This window comes from Physeter macrocephalus, chromosome 11 (assembly GCF_002837175.3).
Source record: "Physeter macrocephalus isolate SW-GA chromosome 11, ASM283717v5, whole genome shotgun sequence".
NCBI classification, from domain to species: domain Eukaryota; kingdom Metazoa; phylum Chordata; class Mammalia; order Artiodactyla; family Physeteridae; genus Physeter; species Physeter macrocephalus.
Genome location: NC_041224.1, coordinates 53,470,161 through 53,488,702, shown reverse-complemented (window position 1 = coordinate 53,488,702; position 18,542 = coordinate 53,470,161). Strand labels below are relative to the sequence as shown.

At 43.9% G+C, this 18,542-nt stretch overlaps 1 protein-coding gene across 2 annotated transcripts in view; it reads left to right on the top strand.

The window, feature by feature from the left end:
• ANXA2 (annexin A2) overlaps window positions 1–18,542 on the top strand; it is a 51,757-nt gene extending 33,215 nt beyond the window's left edge. Inside the window, exons 4-13 of one of the 2 annotated variants that reach the window (XM_007126693.3) lie at window positions 2,015–2,109; window positions 5,381–5,494; window positions 8,609–8,699; window positions 9,639–9,718; window positions 11,342–11,401; window positions 14,313–14,406; window positions 14,999–15,094; window positions 15,890–15,948; window positions 17,075–17,197; window positions 18,203–18,542. In XM_007126693.3, the coding sequence (XP_007126755.1) occupies window positions 2,015–2,109; window positions 5,381–5,494; window positions 8,609–8,699; window positions 9,639–9,718; window positions 11,342–11,401; window positions 14,313–14,406; window positions 14,999–15,094; window positions 15,890–15,948; window positions 17,075–17,197; window positions 18,203–18,259 (869 nt within the window). In that variant the 3' untranslated portion in view covers window positions 18,260–18,542. Of the gene's footprint in view, window positions 1–2,014; window positions 2,110–5,380; window positions 5,495–8,608; window positions 8,700–9,638; window positions 9,719–11,341; window positions 11,402–14,312; window positions 14,407–14,998; window positions 15,095–15,889; window positions 15,949–17,074; window positions 17,198–18,199 lie in introns of both variants that reach the window. The other variant, XM_007126692.3, reaches the window with a different exon arrangement.

Here is an 18,542-nt window from a genome sequence, read left to right as displayed (position 1 = left end):
TGCGCGTCCAGAGCCTGTGCTCCGCAACGGGAGAGGCCGCGGCAGAGGGAGGCCCGCATACCACAAAAAAAAAAAAAAAAAAAAAAAGATGTTTTGGCAACCAAAGAGAATGATATAGATACAGTTTCTGAATATCATGCATATCATGTTCTATTCTAACTAAAGTATTTAGAACCACACTAGGAGTCTTGTGAGGTGAAGTCACTAGTTGATTCTAGATCAATGGTTATATGTCATTCATGGTGTATATATTTTAAAAATACCCTTCTTGTGCTCATCATAGTGAATTGGAAACTATAGGTAATCAAAAGGAAGAAAACTTGAAATTATCTATAATCCTACCACTCAGATGATCCCTATTAAAATTTTGGTATAAACACAGTATTGTGAATCAACTTTACTCCAATAAAAATTTAAAAATTTGTTTTTGGTATGAAGGGTTCAACATATTTTCTTACACATGAGCATGCCTTTTACAAAAATCAGGTTAGATTGGGTGTACTGTTTTGCAGCCTGTTTTTTTTACTTAACAGTATATTGTGAACATTTTTTCATGTCATTTAAAACTTTATACCGTCATTTTAAATGTCTATATTATCCCATTATATGGACAAAAACATTTATTTAATAAATCTATTATTAGGCATTTTCCCCCTTTATTTTTTGCCAAAATAAGCATCTTTGAAACAATCTCATATTTAGCAGTTGGTTTTCTACGTTGACACTGGCTACTCTGAAAATCAGAGCTAAAGGTATAAATGCTGCAGTTAAGGTAACTAACGTATTGGTATGAATTCATTTAAAAATGAGTATGTAAATACAAAAATGTTACTTATTTTTATACCCAGAAATTCTAACTTTCTGCTTTTTGATCTTTCTAACACACTTGAGAGGTTAGAATACCTTCTTTGTAAGTCTGCTCATTTCCTGTGTCTCAGAGCATTATCGTTCTGACCTTTCTGTTGCTTTGGAACTCCTGATTTCCTATAGGCTGGGCTGTTTGCAGTTCATGTGTGACCTTGGAGGCTTAACCACTCTGCTCTTTCTTACTCAGGAATTACGTATACGGCAAAGACTTCCTTTTATTAAACAAAGTTCATAATCAGTCAGGAGAGAGACCTTTCACCTTCTGAATTCTTAATATAGTGCTTCCTTAAGATAACTGGCATGTTAAGAGTATTTCTGATATAAAATTGGAAACTTTCAGATACCAGAAGGCATTGCTTATCTTTGTAAATACACATGTTCCAATTAAAATAGGTACTAAAATATTTTGGTGGCACTTCAAAAACTCCCAGTTTAGATTTAATTTAGATTAAAACATTATTCTTTTTAATAAAGTTATAAAATTGATTATTAAAATTGCCTATTGAATATTAAAAGCAGTGGAACATTTATTTTCCTTACAAAACAATTTAGTCTTCAGTAAGTAGGATTGTATTAATCAATTACGCTATTAAAATACAACTGCCATATTAAATTTGACTCATTTGTCATGACAGTTTATATAATTATAGAAATTGTACCTAGCTGCTTATATAGCCATAATCCTGCAATAAATATAAATAATTGTCTCTATTAATTCAGGTCGCAGTTACTGTCTATTAAAACCTCAGTTAAATGGTAATTTGGGGACCTTCATTGAAAATCTTTCTAAATCTTTGTTGTTCCATCTGACTGCCAAAGCCCCACAAATGCACCTCCTACTGTTGAGTCCAGAAACCCAATTTATGAATGAAATAGTTTTGTTCTGTTTTGTTTTTTAAAAATACAGATACTTAAAAAGGTCCATTTAGACTTGAGGTTTGAGGCTGTCAGGAAAAACAGAAAAGAGGGTATACATGTTGGGTGGAGGGTGCTGACAAAAAGAAAGAAAACATCTTAATGTCTTGGTATTTCACTTTAGGGACTAATGTGTACATTTCAGGTTGAAAAAGTGCTTAAAGCCTTCTATGTAAGCCCGAAGAACTAGAGCATATGGTTGAGTAACTACTCACTACTTGTGTCTTCATAGGTGTGGATGAGGTCACCATCGTCAACATTTTGACCAACCGCAGCAATGAACAGAGACAGGATATTGCCTTCGCCTACCAGAGAAGGACCAAAAAGGTACAACAGGTTCAGGGATGGAGGGCATTCCATGTTGAATTTCAGTTCCTCAGCTATTGCTCTTTCTTTTTGTGAATTCTGGCTCTTCCCAGCAAGCGCCTTCTGGAACCCTAGGAGATCCAAGGTTTTCCCCTTACATCCTGTAAGAGTCACAACTCACACATACGTGTCCCCTGGGATGCTTGGAGCTTATTCATAAAGACCACACCCTCTTCCAACCCAGAGGGTGTAAAGGGAGCAGTTCTGGAAATAGAAAGGATAGGGGAAAACAGCAACAGGTATCATTTATTGAATGCTAACTTTGTGCCAGGTATGCTGTTCTCTACATGTGGCCACTCCTTTCATCTTTATGACTTCTGCTGGTTCTTGATAATATGTTTTAAATTTAATCTTGGGACACTAGCTTCCATTTGAGTATTGATCCTGACACACTCCTCTCATACTTAAAAAAATACACTTGGATTCCTAAGAGCTTTGCAACCACCAGGTTTAGTTTAGTTCATTTGGTCTCCAGGCTATCTTCACCTTGCCATGCTCTCACTATTTAAAGGGACTTGTGTGCTTTTTTCCCTTGCTTGTCCACGAGTGGTTAAGGAACAGCCCAGCACTTGTTCATCCTTTATTTTGTCGCAGTGTTAGGAAATTTATTTTTACAGACAGGCTGCTTTATTTTTAACTTCTTGCTATTAAAAGCTTTTGATTTATTCTTGGACGGTGCAGTAAGCATGGCTTCCTGCAGCTCCCGTTTGACTTATGGCTTTCTCTCGTAGTCACAGTGGAGGTGAGCTGGAAGGATTCTAGAAAAGACATTTCTGCACTTGGAGTTGATGTGACCACCAGGGTCCAGGAAGTTGCAGGTCACACCCTGCTATATCTCCCTCTCCCACCTCTCAAAACAGTTGGAAAGGACATAAATAGGAAAGCATGCAGCTTGTTTCCTCTCATATGCATTAAAATTTTTCTTCCAGCTAGACTGACATTAATCTACTATAGTGAGGGCGTGGAAGGGAGTGTTTATTTCTCCACTCTCCCAAAAGGACCTGTGAGCTGGTAGAGCTGAGTTCCAGTTGGCTCAGAAGGTCCACCTCTTTGGACAATACGCCTGTAACTGCTCCTTCAGCTGTCACTTCCAGAGTGTGGTCTTGGAACACGCTTGGGTGTGGACACATGAGTGTACATAGAAATATAGAAGCCTGGATGTCGATTTCAGATGAGATATATGGAGAACAAAGCTCTCACATACCCTGTCGGAGGGATGATGTTACAGAATCATGATGGGTTTGGTGACCTCACAGGCTTCATGGTGGGCTGGGGACAACTCACTATTCCTACTGATTCTTTTTTTTTTTTTTTTTTCTTTTTGCGGTACACGGGCCTCTCTGTCACTGCTGTGGCCTCTCCCGTTGCGGAGCACAGGCTCCGGACGCGCAGGCTCAGCGGCCATGGCTCACGGGCCCAGCCGCTCCGCGGCATGTGGGATCCTCCCGGACCGGGGCACGAACCCGCGTCCCCCGCATCGGCAGGCGGACTCCCAACCACTGTGCCACCAGGGAAGCCCCTATCCTACTGATTCTTGATACCTCTTAACCCTGGGCTAAGGAGAATTATCACATTTTAAGAAAGATACATAAAATACTGGACATACTTTCTGAAGGAAATCCTGAAAGCAGAACCTTATTGTTTGCATAATAAAGGAGAAGGCCCTGTATTGTAGAGTACTTTAACAATAGGGACCGAGGCTGCCTAGGTGAGGGGCTTGAACAGCATGGGTACAGCTAGTAGAAGTGGACAGGAACCGGGACAGGGGATCAATGTTATGTTTCTTTCATGTTCGAGCAGATGCCAGGTTTCTCCATATAAGGAATGGTCATATTTTATTTGTCAAACATATCTGGACAAATATTCTTTGCTAAGTGCAAAGAAAGCCCTGTGCTTGACATTATGAGAAGCAGGAAGTGGGCTGCCCATAAGGCGTTTATTATAGAAGTGGAAGAAGTCAGTAGGTGCCCAAATGCTATTTGAAGTCTGAACAGAGAATGGGTAGAGGGGAGTGTCAGGGTAGGCTAAGTGTGGAATTAACCTAACCTCAGAGTTCCACGCTGGAAAATTGGTGCTATAATTGGAAGGTGTAGCTTCTAAAGTTCTCTCCTAAGTGCTATGTGTTACTAGGACTTCAGGAAGCAGGAGAAAGTAGGTGATGAAAGGGTTGGACCAGATGATTTCTAAGACCCATCTCAGTCCTCGACATCTGTGAATGATTTGAGAAGATTCTCTCTGAAGCAGGCTGCACATCACCTCTTAGAGCCTGCACATATCTCTAGGGGCTAAACATTGTAGATGCCATGGGTGCTGCTGGGAAGCCGGAGAGGAAGAGAGAAGCAGGGGGGAGTGAAAAGAAAAAAAAATAATTATAACAGGAGAGTTCAGCCATCACTCAATGCCCATGATTTGTAGGAAATCTAATCCCTGAGGAAGCATCTGTCAAAGCCACATCGAATTGGGATATCTGTCTGCCTATGTGGGTGCTGACTCAGGCCTCTGACTTGAAATCTGTCAGTGGATTTTAATGGTAACAGTGGGAACCTTTAAGAAACAATATACAGCAGGGAAGCCCAGGGGTGAATGGGGAGGGCTTTAGTCCCCACCATCTTGATAATACCATTCCAGTTTGGTATGGAAAATAGAGGTTCTCTCAGTCTTAGGTGAAGTGTTTTGCATAGGAAAGCTTCATGAGATCACTTCTAGCCAAGTGGGGGCCTCTGGTTCCACCTGGAGGCTTTCTGGAGCCACCTTTGCACAGCTGCACAAAACCTTTCACAAGAGGATACCAGCAGGCCACGAGGGTTCTGCTTCCTTGGAGGCTCCCCACTTTGATCACCTCCTTCTTAGCAGGGGCCTTGACCCTAGAAAGTGCCCTGTCTTCCATAGGCTGTTACCATGTGCGAGTGTAAGCGTATTGTAAACTGCATTCACTCATAGCTTTCTGAGGCATTGCATGCTGCTCTGGTTTCCTTTTACTGACTGGACGAGAGGACAAAATCAGCTTGGATTTTAGGGGATTTTACCGGAGGAAAGTCTTGATCTTTCCATTTCTGACCTTTGGGTGTACCAAAGGGAATGCGGTTGAAGGATACTTTGACCGAACACCCCAGAGTTGTCAAAGAATCACAACCTGCTTTACAAACACATGCCTCTATTTTTGTCTTACTAGTTTTAAAGGGAATATTGGTTACCAACCAAGTTTTCCATGTTGTTGCCTGTTTTTCTGAAGGAACTTGCATCAGCACTGAAGTCAGCCTTGTCCGGCCACCTGGAGACAGTGATTTTGGGCCTATTGAAAACACCTGCTCAGTATGACGCTTCCGAGCTGAAAGCGTCCATGAAGGTAAACACGTGTGAGATGCAATCTCTGTCAAATCTGCCATTAATATTTGTGAATTACAGCTTCCTGAGTGTAATTAGGTGATTTTCAGTTATGTTGAATTCTCATTTGGAATCATTTTTTGGGAATGAACTGAAGCTATAAGGCTCAGGATTTGTACCAAAAATATTTCAATTACTTTTTTTTAAGACTGTAAAGAAATTTCATGATGCAGAGAAGTCAGTTACCAGCTGCTACTGCTTGGCACCTGGGCAATTGGAATACCATTTGGAAAAACTACTTCCTTGATTACACTTCCTCTTTAAAAAAGATTTGTTATGATATTAAGGCAAAAGTAAAACTCATAGCTTTTGTTAAGTGAAACAACAAAAATCTGCGTATGCCGTTTTGGTTGTTTCTTCTGACCTTCTCCTTGCTGGTCCCATTGTTTGATTCAAATTTTGGGCAAAATCAGAACATCACAGTGCACGTAAAGGGTGATTTCAGATCGTGAATGGTTCCTGTGTTTTGTTCATAGTGTCAAGGCACATGCTACTGCCTTTTGTTTGTATTTTGCAAAGTTATTTTGAACATGGATTTTCAGGTTAACTTAGATAGTAGAAATTCCAGGTCGTGAGTTCCCCTGAATTTTGTGTGAACCTAAAACATCAAGTATTAAATAAATGTAATAGATATATAAACATAAATGCATGTTTAATGGCAAAGCACAGAACCCTTTTCGTAAGTGTGCCTGCAACACTTTGCATAATCTGACACTGCCCTCTGCTGGTAAAACTGGGTAAAGCCTCAGAGTGGAGGGAAAGCTGTAGTTCTGATTTTTTATTCTAAGTCCGAGTGTGTTTTCTGTGATGCCACCATTTCTGAATTATGGAGAGACGGAGCTGTAAGTCTGTCACCAGCTAATGTCACAGTTCAGTTGTCATCCCTTCCCCCACAGAGCACCTCGAGAGGGAGGCAGCTTCCCACCGGGTATTTCCAGGGCCCAGAAGTTGATAGCTCAGGGCTGCTGAAAGATTTGCTCTGAAATCAGTTTTCCAGCTTGGCCCAAGCTGTGCTCAGTTTATTTGAGCAGACTTGCTCTGAGTTTTCTAAGTAGACTATATTGGACAGAATGATAAAATGTCAACAACACTTAATGATCCTGTTTAATAAAAAGAACGCTGACAACACTCAGTCTTGGGACCTCTGGAACCATGGATGAGCTGGCCTCTCCTAGGTTTCTTCTGACCATCATCACTTCAGATCAGTTTATCTTATTTTTGCCAAGAATTCATTTAGTTGTGATTTGTGCAATTTTATAAGTATCTATTACTAGGTATTAGTGACTTGAAACAGACCTGTTTGAGCTGTCAATCACCATTGTAATCTTATGTAATTGGGCCCAATGAAAGGTGCTTTGACTGCTAGATCTTTGACCTTGTGCCAGCTCTTCCATTAGCTATCACAGCTGAGTACCCTTCTGAAATCCATAAAGCTTGGAGTGACATGAACTGAACTATGCTTTAAAAAAAATCTGTTTTGACTTCTGGCAATACCAGTGGCAATATCTGCCATATGTTACAGTAGACGTTGCCCTCGTGATGGGAACTGTGGACAGTCTGTGGAGAGCTTGGGCCAAGTTTGAAATTGCCAAGGTCACCTTTAAATATAGAGAAAAAATACTATTAGAATTCTTTGATATTAATGGGTATATCAGTGATGAAAGAAAACAAATCTTCTATTGCTATACCTGTTTTATGTTTCAACAGTGTCAGGATATAGCATTTCTTCCAATGCATGAGTTATTTTTAGACTGTATTTATTATATATCCTTGAGATTGAAAAACTGCCCCCTAAAATATTTGAATATTTGAGTAAAATATTTGAAATGCTTTGTAATCTCTTTATAATATCTGTATAGAATGTTGTGTAGACCTTTTGCTAAGAAGGGAAGAAATTTTGGCTTTGCCGGCACCTCTACAAATCATGATTAAAAACTCTGGGAGAAGAGGCCTTGGCTCAGATTAGATGAGGAATAAAATTCAAAATTAACTATTAACCTGAGGCTTAGCTTATATAAACCACTTTTTTAGGGGCATATAAACTCTAATAAGTTTAATTAATAGCTGACACACTTTTCATGTGGATAAGTAAGTTTCTTATTGTATTAACACCTTATAATTGATTTACATTTTAAACAGTTGTAATTCTACTTAGTTCAAAGTGATATTTCCATACTCGGAAAGACAAGTATTAGAGAATCCTGATTATTAAATCTTGACTTTGATCATAAAGCCAGCTTTGAAATACAAGTTTCATTGGGTCCTTTCAAGCTCTCTGGCATGCCAGCTCAAAAGTGTATATATTAAATTTGAATACATCACCCATCAAATTCTTATTCCTTAATAAAGTGTTGGTGTCTAGGTTTATTTGGCACTTCATTAATTTCCTTTTGCTTCTCTAAAATGCCTGAAGAGTGCATTGCAATCAAGCAAAAATGGAAGTACAAGAATGAAATTTTTAACATTAACCCAATTTTACATTTCAAAGAGGTAAAGCTAAAAATTTTATCTTATCTATACCTTTCCCTCGTAAAAGACTTACTCCAATCTAACGATGCTGGCTGCAAATGACAGCATAAAATCTCTGTATTCCTTTGTTTTAAATTTCTGAGCAGAATTGTATAATAAAGAAAATTATTTCTCATCTATTAAAGTAATGGATGATTATTAGAGAAGTTGAAAAATAAACGTAGGGAGACGATAAAGTTATTCAGTTTATAAACCCATCGCCAAAAGGCAACAACCACTTTTAAAATTTTGGTGTATTCCATTGCTGTCTCTTCCTATTTCACTATATATTTATATATCGTGGGAAAAAAATTTTTTTAATATAGTTGAGCTAAAAAAACATGTCAGTTAAACCATCTTTTATTTTGATGAAGCATTTTTTTTTAAAGGAATAGAATATAACTTTACCTTGTGCTGAGGAAAGCAGTACAGATCCCTCAGGAGGAATGCAGGAAGGGGCGTGCTACACATCCAATCTGTGTGTGTAGTTTACCCGATTGAGATCAGGGAAGTGGGCTAATGGCCTGGAGGGCTTTCCCTGCTGATGTCTGCATTGCCTGGTTCGCAGGGGCTGGGGACGGATGAGGACTCCCTCATTGAGATCATCTGCTCAAGGACCAACCAGGAGCTGCAGGAAATCAACAGAGTCTACAAGGAAAGTGAGTAGCCCTAGTTCTGTGGTGCACCCTCTCAGCCCTGTTTCTGTGACCCCCATCCTGGCCTGCTGGGCTGGTGTTCAGGTTAGGGAACCTGGATTACTTGTGGAGAAATGCTTGCCATCTGGACCGTCCAGGGGTTTGCTGTGTTCCAGGTCCCTCTCCTGCATCTCCTGATGGCCTGGGTTTTGATGATTATATTCCCCTAGAGCTAATACAAAAGGATATACAGGAGCGAAAGCAGAGAAAACAAACAAAAAAGAAAAAAAAGATCTGATGGGGAGAAGTAGAAAGTATTGTACATGGATTTCTTGGAATGGGTGCTGTCCAATTTCTGCTGAGGAGGTTCCCAGCTCTTGACTGTGGATCACTGTTGCAAGAGGCACATGGACCTATGTGCACCAAGCAGTGTAGGAGACCCGGTTGGAGGAAATGATGCAGCTTACATGTGTATGTGGTACCACTACATTTAAACATAGATGCTATTTTGAATAATAAAGTACAAATTCATTGAAAAGTACTCTTTAATTCTTACTAGTTTTTGCCATTGTGCATTTTCTCAATCAGTAGATAATAAACCACAGTTGTGTATATGTGTGTGTGTGTAGTCTTCCAAATTTTTTGATGATCCAAATAAGTATAGTCAAGAAGTTTGCGAACCAGTATTTTAGCTACCCAGGAAGGTCACTGATCAAAGGTGAGCTTGAGGATCCCTGGTCTGATCCCGCTCTGTGTGTCCCTTGTCACTGATAATAACACTGGTTCTGATTTTATGAGGGTAGAAATCATTCTAGAGAATCCACCTCCTTTGGGTGGGTACATCCATGCTGCCACAGTTTCTGCTTTTTAGAGGCTTAGTGGGCAGGGGATAAGTGGGACGGGTGGCTGGCTGGCTGCACAGGCAGGAAGCATCAAACCAGATGTGTTGTTTTGTTTTCCAAGTGTACAAGACCGATCTGGAGAAGGATATCGTTTCTGACACATCTGGTGACTTCCGCAAGCTGATGGTCGCCCTGTCGAAGGTTGGTTTCCGGTTTATTTCTTTGTCCTTGCTCCCTCCCAAGGCAAGGTGTGCGCCTCATTTTATACTTGGGAACGAATTAACTCAATCCTCTGTGCCTGCATCAGAAATTCCAGCTGCATTTTCGACAGTGGGTTTGCACTGTCACTGCAGAGTTGTCATTTTTGTATAATAGGATTTCTTATCCTGCAAAACCGTATGGTCAGGTGGACTTTGGGGCCAGAGGACGAAAAAGCGGCTCTCAGCTCCTGGCCTGGCTTTATCTGCCAGCCCTCACTGTGACTCGGGGGAAGGTCATTTTGCTCCTATCTGTGGTCACATAGGACCCAGTGGGAAGTGACCCTCTTGTTTCTTTCACTTGCTTTCATTTCTTAAGAGACGGTTTGCTCAGGTAGTGGTTTCCCTGGAGAGGTCTTTGCTTGTTTGCTAATGTTAACACATTGATGTGGATGAAAGGCATTTCCTTCCTGAGTCTGAGTTCTGACCCGAGGGCAGTTTAATGTGTGTGAGCTGGGCGAGGGAAGAGGAATTTCCCCTGGGAACCCTGATGACAAATGCTGATGGGCATGCTGTATCCTGCCCACGCCCCTCTCCATCACCATAACAACTCCGTACTGCCCTCCCCAGCTCTCTTCTCTACCACGTGCCCTGCATACCACCACCCACCCATCTTTTTGAAATCCACTTGCACCAAGCTCCTGATCAACAGACATTTCTGCTGCATCAACTCCAAACTCTCAACTGCCTTTAAGTGTCTTCTGCACCCTGGCCCTCCCTCACTTAGTCTTCCCCGCTGGGCTTCCCTCCCCGCTCACCTTCTCTTCAGCTGGGTGGCACATCACTCCCCTGTGCCGTTCCTCCTGTGCGGAGAATGGCTTCTCCTGCCCCCCATTACCAGCCTCATCTGACACATCCTCTGTGGTTTACCTCCGCTGTACCCAGTTGTCCACAGACTTTGCTGAGGATTCTGCCTGACAGATTTCTGCCTTCTTTTGCATTTCACGTCTACTTAGAGCCACAGATACTGTGTTGTTTTACCATTTATTCCATGCGTATTTCTCCATCTGGGCTGTGAGCTCTCTGAAGGAAGGAGCTAAATATCATTAACTTTTTTAGGGGGAGGAGGGTAGATTCTGTAAGGTGCTTAGCCCAGAATTGGGTAACAAGAGGGTATAGCCCCCACTTCACTGCCTCAATTATTGTAACAATCCTTGGTCTTACCTAGACTTTTTTTTTTTTTTTTAATTTTATTTTTTTTTGCGGTACGCGGGCCTCTCACTGTTGTGGCCTCTCCCGTTGCGGGGCACAGACTCCGGACGCGCAGGCTCAGCGGCCATGGCTCACGGGCCCAGCCGCTCCGTGGCATGTGGGATCTTCCTGGACCAGGGCACGAACCCGTGTCCCCCGCATCGGCAGGCGGACTCTCAACCACTGCGCCACCAGGGAAGCCCTAGACTTTTTCTTTTTTTAACCTAGACTTTTAAGTGAAGAAAAATTTCAGGAGGGTGTTAATTCAGTAAATAGTGGCTTACATGAGTTGGGGAGAAAATAACATTTTCAGTTTTAAAATGTACAAAGAAATACATTTGATGTTCTTAATTTTTTTTTTTCTTTTTTCCTGTAGGGTCGAAGAGCAGAGGATGGCTCTGTCATTGATTATGAACTGATTGACCAAGATGCCCGGGTCAGTGCCAAGCTTTGTGGTGTTTGAGCTTTTGTTGCCTAGTCTCTGGATAGTGGGTATAGTTATCCATCCTGCATAACAAATTACCTCCAAACTCAGTGGCTTAGAACAACAAGCATTTATTATCTCTCAGTTTCTGTGGGTCAGGAACTGGGAAGTGGCTCAGGACTTCTCGTGAGGTTGGAGACAAAATGTTGACCAGGGCTGCATCATCTGAGGGCCTGACAGTGTCAGGAGGATCTGCTTCCCAGATCACCCACCCATGTAGTCCCCCACCCATGTGACTGTTGGCGGCAGGCCTTACTCTTTCTCCACGTCGGCCTCTCGAAGGGGTCGCTTGCGTGTCCTCACAGATGGCAGCTGGCTCTCCCCAGAGTGAGTGATCTAAGAGACACAGCAAGGAGGAAGCCAGGTGCCTTTTATGGTGTAATCTCAAGAGTCACACACACTGTCACTTCTGTCATACTCTGTTCATTAGAGGCGAGTCACTAGGTCTAGCTTCCAGTCAGGGGGAGCGGAAGTAGGCTCCACGTTTGGAAGGGAAGAATGTCAAAAGAATTTGTGGGCTTCATTTTCACTTTCTGGAAGCTGTAGTTATAACAAGATATACCCTTATCATGCTGGTGTTAGTTACAGGATCCATTTCTGACTCACATTTGCTCATTTAGGCTTTGCTTGTTTCTGCAGGGTGTGATGCTGGTGTTCACATTGGTGGGCATTTGCTACAAACACACACTAATAGAATTCACAACACAAAACAGTGGAAGGAGATGGTAGAGGCGCAGGCAGGGACAGGAAGGCTTACTGCCCTTGGTGGTGGGGGAAGAGGTGAGAGAGGCAGAGGCCCTTCCTTCTTTTCTGGCTGAATAGAACTTCTGCTGGTTCACATTCCATAATCACCCAGAACTATTTGTGAAGCTGATTCACATCACTGTGAACTACACATGCCTTTCCCAGAGGGTCGACAGCTGTCTCGAAGTATTTCATAAGAGCTGAAGAACAAAATTAATTTTAATCCATTTTAGTTTTAAAATTCAGTATATTTCACGTAGCCCACTTAGCAGGAGGTAGAAAAGGGTGTTTTAAATTTATTTTTTATTAAATTTATTTATTTATTTATTTTTGGCTGCGTTGGGTCTTCTTTGCTGCGGGGGCTTTCTCTAGTTGCGGTGAGCAAGGGCTTCTCTTGTTGCGGAGCATGGTCTCTAGGCGCGCGGGCTTCAGTAGTTGTGGCTCCCGGGCCCTAGAGCGCAGGCTCAGTAGTTGTGGCGCATGGGCTTAGTTGCTCCCTGGCTCTCCCCAGAGTGAGTGATCTAAGAGACACAGCAAGGAGGAAGCCAGGTGCCTTTTATGGTGTAATCTCAAGAGTCACACACACTGTCACTTCTGTCATACTCTGTTCATTAGAGGCGAGTCACTAGGTCTAGCTTCCAGTCAGGGGGAGCGGAAGTAGGCTCCACGTTTGGAAGGGAAGAATGTCAAAAGAATTTGTGGGCTTCATTTTCACTTTCTGGAAGCTGTAGTTATAACAAGATATACCCTTATCATGCTGGTGTTAGTTACAGGATCCATTTCTGACTCACATTTGCTCATTTAGGCTTTGCTTGTTTCTGCAGGGTGTGATGCTGGTGTTCACATTGGTGGGCATTTGCTACAAACACACACTAATAGAATTCACAACACAAAACAGTGGAAGGAGATGGTAGAGGCGCAGGCAGGGACAGGAAGGCTTACTGCCCTTGGTGGTGGGGGAAGAGGTGAGAGAGGCAGAGGCCCTTCCTTCTTTTCTGGCTGAATAGAACTTCTGCTGGTTCACATTCCATAATCACCCAGAACTATTTGTGAAGCTGATTCACATCACTGTGAACTACACATGCCTTTCCCAGAGGGTCGACAGCTGTCTCGAAGTATTTCATAAGAGCTGAAGAACAAAATTAATTTTAATCCATTTTAGTTTTAAAATTCAGTATATTTCACGTAGCCCACTTAGCAGGAGGTAGAAAAGGGTGTTTTAAATTTATTTTTTATTAAATTTATTTATTTATTTATTTTTGGCTGCGTTGGGTCTTCTTTGCTGCGGGGGCTTTCTCTAGTTGCGGTGAGCAAGGGCTTCTCTTGTTGCGGAGCATGGTCTCTAGGCGCGCGGGCTTCAGTAGTTGTGGCTCCCGGGCCCTAGAGCGCAGGCTCAGTAGTTGTGGCGCATGGGCTTAGTTGCTCCGTGTCATGTGGGATCTTCCCGGACCAGGGCTCGAACCCGTGTCCCCTGCATTGGCAGGCAGATTCTTAACTGCTGTGCCACCAGGGAAGTCCCTAGAAAAGGGTTTTGCAACTCCCAGATAGTGGACGGTCACTGAATAAGTATCGGCTCTTGCATAAGCCTTTCTCCCTCCTTCCCTGCCATTCTTAGCATTACTTATAGCCCCTAAATTTTCTAGAAACTGAAAATGTGATTGGACCAGCTTTTTTTTTCTTTCGGCTCCATCATTTCCACAGTCTCTAAGAAGTCTGGGGGTGGGTATGTGACTCGTAGCTGTCTTTAGTAGATGACCATTCGTTTATGTGCTATTGAACGTGCCAAATGGAGGAGAGCTGGATGTGCTAATGAGCATTGGCTTGTCCGTCTGTATATGAGTAGAGGTTCTTGGTCATCCCTTCGGTGTTCAGGGAAGGAGATTTCTACAGCATCACCCTCACGAACCACCTACTGTCATGCTGTATGTCTGTGCTTCACGAAGACTGCTCTTAAGACTTTTGACCTAAATAGCACATTTTTCCTGTGTCTGCAGTGCAGTCGTCCTTTCTCACTTGGCATTCTGAATGTATAGGTTTTGGGGTTTTGTGCATGACAGGTTTTTAATGACCTTGCTCCCTGGATTGTGGAATTAACTTTTGTGGTCGGTCGCGCTCGTAGGATCTCTATGATGCTGGCGTGAAGAGGAGAGGAACTGATGTTCCCAAGTGGATCAGCCTCATGACCGAGCGGAGTGTGTGCCACCTCCAGAAAGGTGAGTGCTGTGCTGGGGAGGTCTTAGAGCCCCAGGGTCAAAACGGAGGGCCCTCTCAAGGGGGCCAGCTGGGTGTCTGTGTTGGGGCTCGGGTCTGCCAGAACAGAGTACACTCCCCGCTTTGTACCCTCTAATCTCACCCATTTTTCCACACCAAGTCCATTCATCCTTCTTTCCCATTTTGGATCGTTTTTTTCCCCTAAATACTTTTCCTGTTTGGTGCTTTGTTGTGCTGCCTCTTCTTGTCTGGATCATTTTATCTTGCCATATCTGTTGAAGTAATGGACTTGGTTGGGTGCTAGGTACTGTTTCTCGTGGCCCAGATAAAGTGGGTTCCACGCTGGAGAGATGAAGATGGTCAAAATATGTGGCTGGGGCAGTGCCATTTAGGACAGGTGCATGGTACGGCTGTCCCAGGGCAACTGGTACAGTGTCAGCTCCGGTCTGCATGGCAATCCCTAACCCTCTAGGACGCTATGATTATCATCATCTTTTGTGTGTGTGTGTGTGTGAGATGCATAACCGTGTGGGTAACCATTGATAGCTTTGACTAGTGGCTCTGTTATAATAATTATCTGTTGCTTTTCTTTAGTATTTGAAAGGTACAAGAGCTACAGCCCTTATGACATGCTGGAGAGCATCAAGAAGGAGGTTAAAGGAGACCTGGAAAACGCTTTCCTGAACCTAGGTAAGCAGGTGTGGCCCCGCCCCCCGTCCATCCCTAGTGGACATCAGCTTTCAGTCAACTAGCTGTGCTGAAGCAGAAGTAACAAATGGCCATCCTGTTAATTCAAGTGGCTTTGGGAGGCATGGCTTCTTTACATGATTTGGGTAGTTTCATAATCTTTACCGTATGAATTTAAGATACGGAACTGAAGAAGGGCTTACGTTGGTAGAATGGAGCGTTGCCCAGGAGGAATAAGGTAACCAGAGAGAGGGCTCTCTCCATTGGGGGAACTCACACATCCCTTTGGGTTTCTGCGTTGCTCAGAGTCCCCTGGTTTAAGAGCACAGTGGGGGGCTTCCCTGGTGGCACAGTGGTTAAGAATCCGCCTGCCAATGCAGGGGACACGGGTTCGAGCCCTGGTCTGGGAAGGTCCCACGTGCCGCGGAGGAACTAAACCCGTGCGCCACAACTACTGAAGCCCGTGGGCCTAAAGCCCATGCTCTGCAACAAAGAGGAGCCACCGCAATGAGAAGACCGTGCACCTCAATGAAAAGTGGCCCCCGCTCACCACAACTAGAGGAAGCCCGCCTGCAGCAATAAAGACTCAGCGCAGCCAAAAATAAATAATATATAAATTTATTTTTTAAAAAAAGCACAGCTGGCTGATTCAGAGGATTCCTGGTTTTCCCTGAGCATTTCCCATTTTGCAGAGCCCATGCCTGTTACGTCCGGTCATCTGGTGGTGCCCCAGGTCAGGGCTTCACCCCCGACTGGTGGAGGAGAGAGGAGTTACTGACCCTTTTCTTTTCTCCACAGTCCAGTGCATTCAGAACAAGCCCCTGTATTTTGCTGACAGACTGTACGACTCCATGAAGGTAAGGGCAACTGGCCGAGAGGTCCATGTTTCCACACTAGGCTTTTTCTTCCTTTGTGCCCCAGACTAAGGCTCCTGACTAGCGGATCAAGGAAGGGACCCCACTGTCTATAGGTGCAGGAACACACTAGTCAGCTCTGCTTTTATGTGACAGGTGAGAAAACCACAAATCCGTCTTCTGTTTCTCCCAACTACTTGAACACGTGTTTGTGTACAGGCAGAAAGCAAAGTGCCACGGGAGAGAGAAAATGCCAGATGGTGATCACGTCAGATTCCTGTTCAGATTTCTCAGTGATTCCCTCCTGGTACCCCAGAGTAAGGACAAACAAGGAAGAGAGGTTATTAAGCAACCACTAGGCAGTAGGCACTGTGCTACTTACTTTATCTTAAATCATTACCAAAAAACCTGTGAGGCTTGTGTGACTGTTTTCTTTCTAGATGAGGAGAATGGAACTTGGAAAGCTTCAGCTTGCTTGAGGTTACATAGCCAAACTTGAACTTGGGTCTGTCTGACTCCAAAGCCAGCCCTGCAGTTTTCCCTTAAATGCACTGTCTCTTCCCACAGTCCCATCCCCTTTTCCATGCCTTAGATGTGCCTTGTGCTTTATGGCTTCCAGGCCCTTGCCGTTTCTTCCTGGGTCACCCCCTTTGTCCACACTGCCTCTCTCCCATCTCCCCTCAGGTTCCATGTCAAGTGTGGCCCGTTCTCTGGTCTGAGGTTCTGGATGTAAACTTTAGTGGTCCTTATTGCTTGTACCATTCAAAATGGCATAGAGCCACGGTGAGCGTGGTAGCATGTGCTCTCTAAGCCCCCGAGAGCCAGGAGCTTTGTGTTACGTACGTAAACTCGCGCACTTCCTGACCTGAGCCTTGCAGTGGTGGGCGCTCAGTTCACGTTTACTGAATGTACAGCATGCGGGCTTTGTGCCGATTTCATGCTGGTGTGTTTGGAATTCCAAGGCGATCATTGTCCTTAAGGGAGCAGTTTTGCGGTTATCTTTGCAGTCTCTTAGAGGGCGGCATCAGGAACCCAAATCAGTTCCATGTGCAGGAGAACTCACTAGACTCTTTTTTAATGATTAACATTGTCAGCGAATTGTAACTTGGAGCGTAAATTTGACTTTCAGGGCAAGGGCACTCGCGATAAGGTCCTGATTAGAATCATGATCTCCCGCAGTGAAGTGGACATGTTGAAAATTAGATGTGAATTCAAGAAAAAGTACGGCAAGTCCCTGTACTACTACATTCAGGTAAGGCCCCACCTGACCATCAGAGGGCTGGGAGTCCTGGGCAGGTGCCTGTCAGAACAATGGCAGAATGGCGGTTTTCTAACTCTCCGGGGAAGAGACGCTAGTCATCAAATATCAGGGATTTATTTTGAAAGTGCTATTAGGATTTGTCCTGGAACCTTACAGAATCAGGCAAATGTTTCATATTTCCCACACCTATTCTGCAGTGACAGTTGGTGCTCATGACATTGATCCTGCAAGACTTGCTGACGTCCTGAAAAGACTTAGATCAATTTAATCTACGTTTTATTATATTTCCATTTCTTGAAACTCCTCTGTGATAAGCCTGGCAACATTTCCTCACTCAGAACTCCCATCTCTCCCCTCCCCATTTGTTCTGTCCCTGTTTTGGAGGGATGGAGTGTTTGTATATAAGGAGCAATTGCCTTCACCGTGGTCCCTCCCACTGTGTTTAATTCAGACAGGTGTTGCAAACCCCTCTTTCTGAAAGATCCTGAAAATTTCAAAGTCGTGTCAGTGGTTACCAGGGATGAATTTAGAGCTGGGTTTGCTATAACTAGGTTTACTAGGGCATATGTTTAAAATTCAGGGAGCATTTAGACTCAGTAATTATTTCCTTAACTCATCAGCTTATTCCCACGTGACCTTAAGAGTCCACGGAAACAACACAGTCAGGCAGGAAGGTGCCTCGCGTGTCTTCTCTGGAAGGGTGCGGGCCAGGGAGAAAACAGGTGGTGTTTGCAGGACCTCGGTGCAGGAGGAGCAGACCGGGTTCTGTCCTCTGGTCACTTACCATGTTAATCCCCAGGACCCTGTGTTCTCTCTACCCTTGTGGCAGTGATCTCCCCTGGGCCACGATCCCTGAGGGTCCTCTGATGGTTTGGGTGTGTCTGGGCAGGTCCCACAGAGGCTCCATGTGCCGTGGGCCTGGTTGTGTGTTTCTGCAGAGTGTGGGTCTCTCTCCTGACCCTGAATTTCTTTTTTCTCCTTGGCCGCTTACAGCAGGACACCAAGGGTGACTACCAGAAAGCGCTGCTGTACCTGTGTGGTGGCGATGACTGAAGCCCGCAGCGGCCCGAGGGTCCAGGACGGCTGCCCTGCGCTCCCAGCTAACAGCTCTACACGATCAGCTTGTGGCTAACAGCCCCCTTGTGCCCACCCCACCTGCTCCATCCTTAGTTTAGTTGCCTAAGCATTACCTGGCTTTCCGGTCTAGTCTCTCTTTCCAGTCAAGAAAATGAACATTCCAGGGAATTGGAAGTGAAATCTATGATGTGAAACACTTTGCCTTCTGAGTACTGTGTCGTAAACAGATGAATAAACTGAATTTTTACTTTAGGAACAA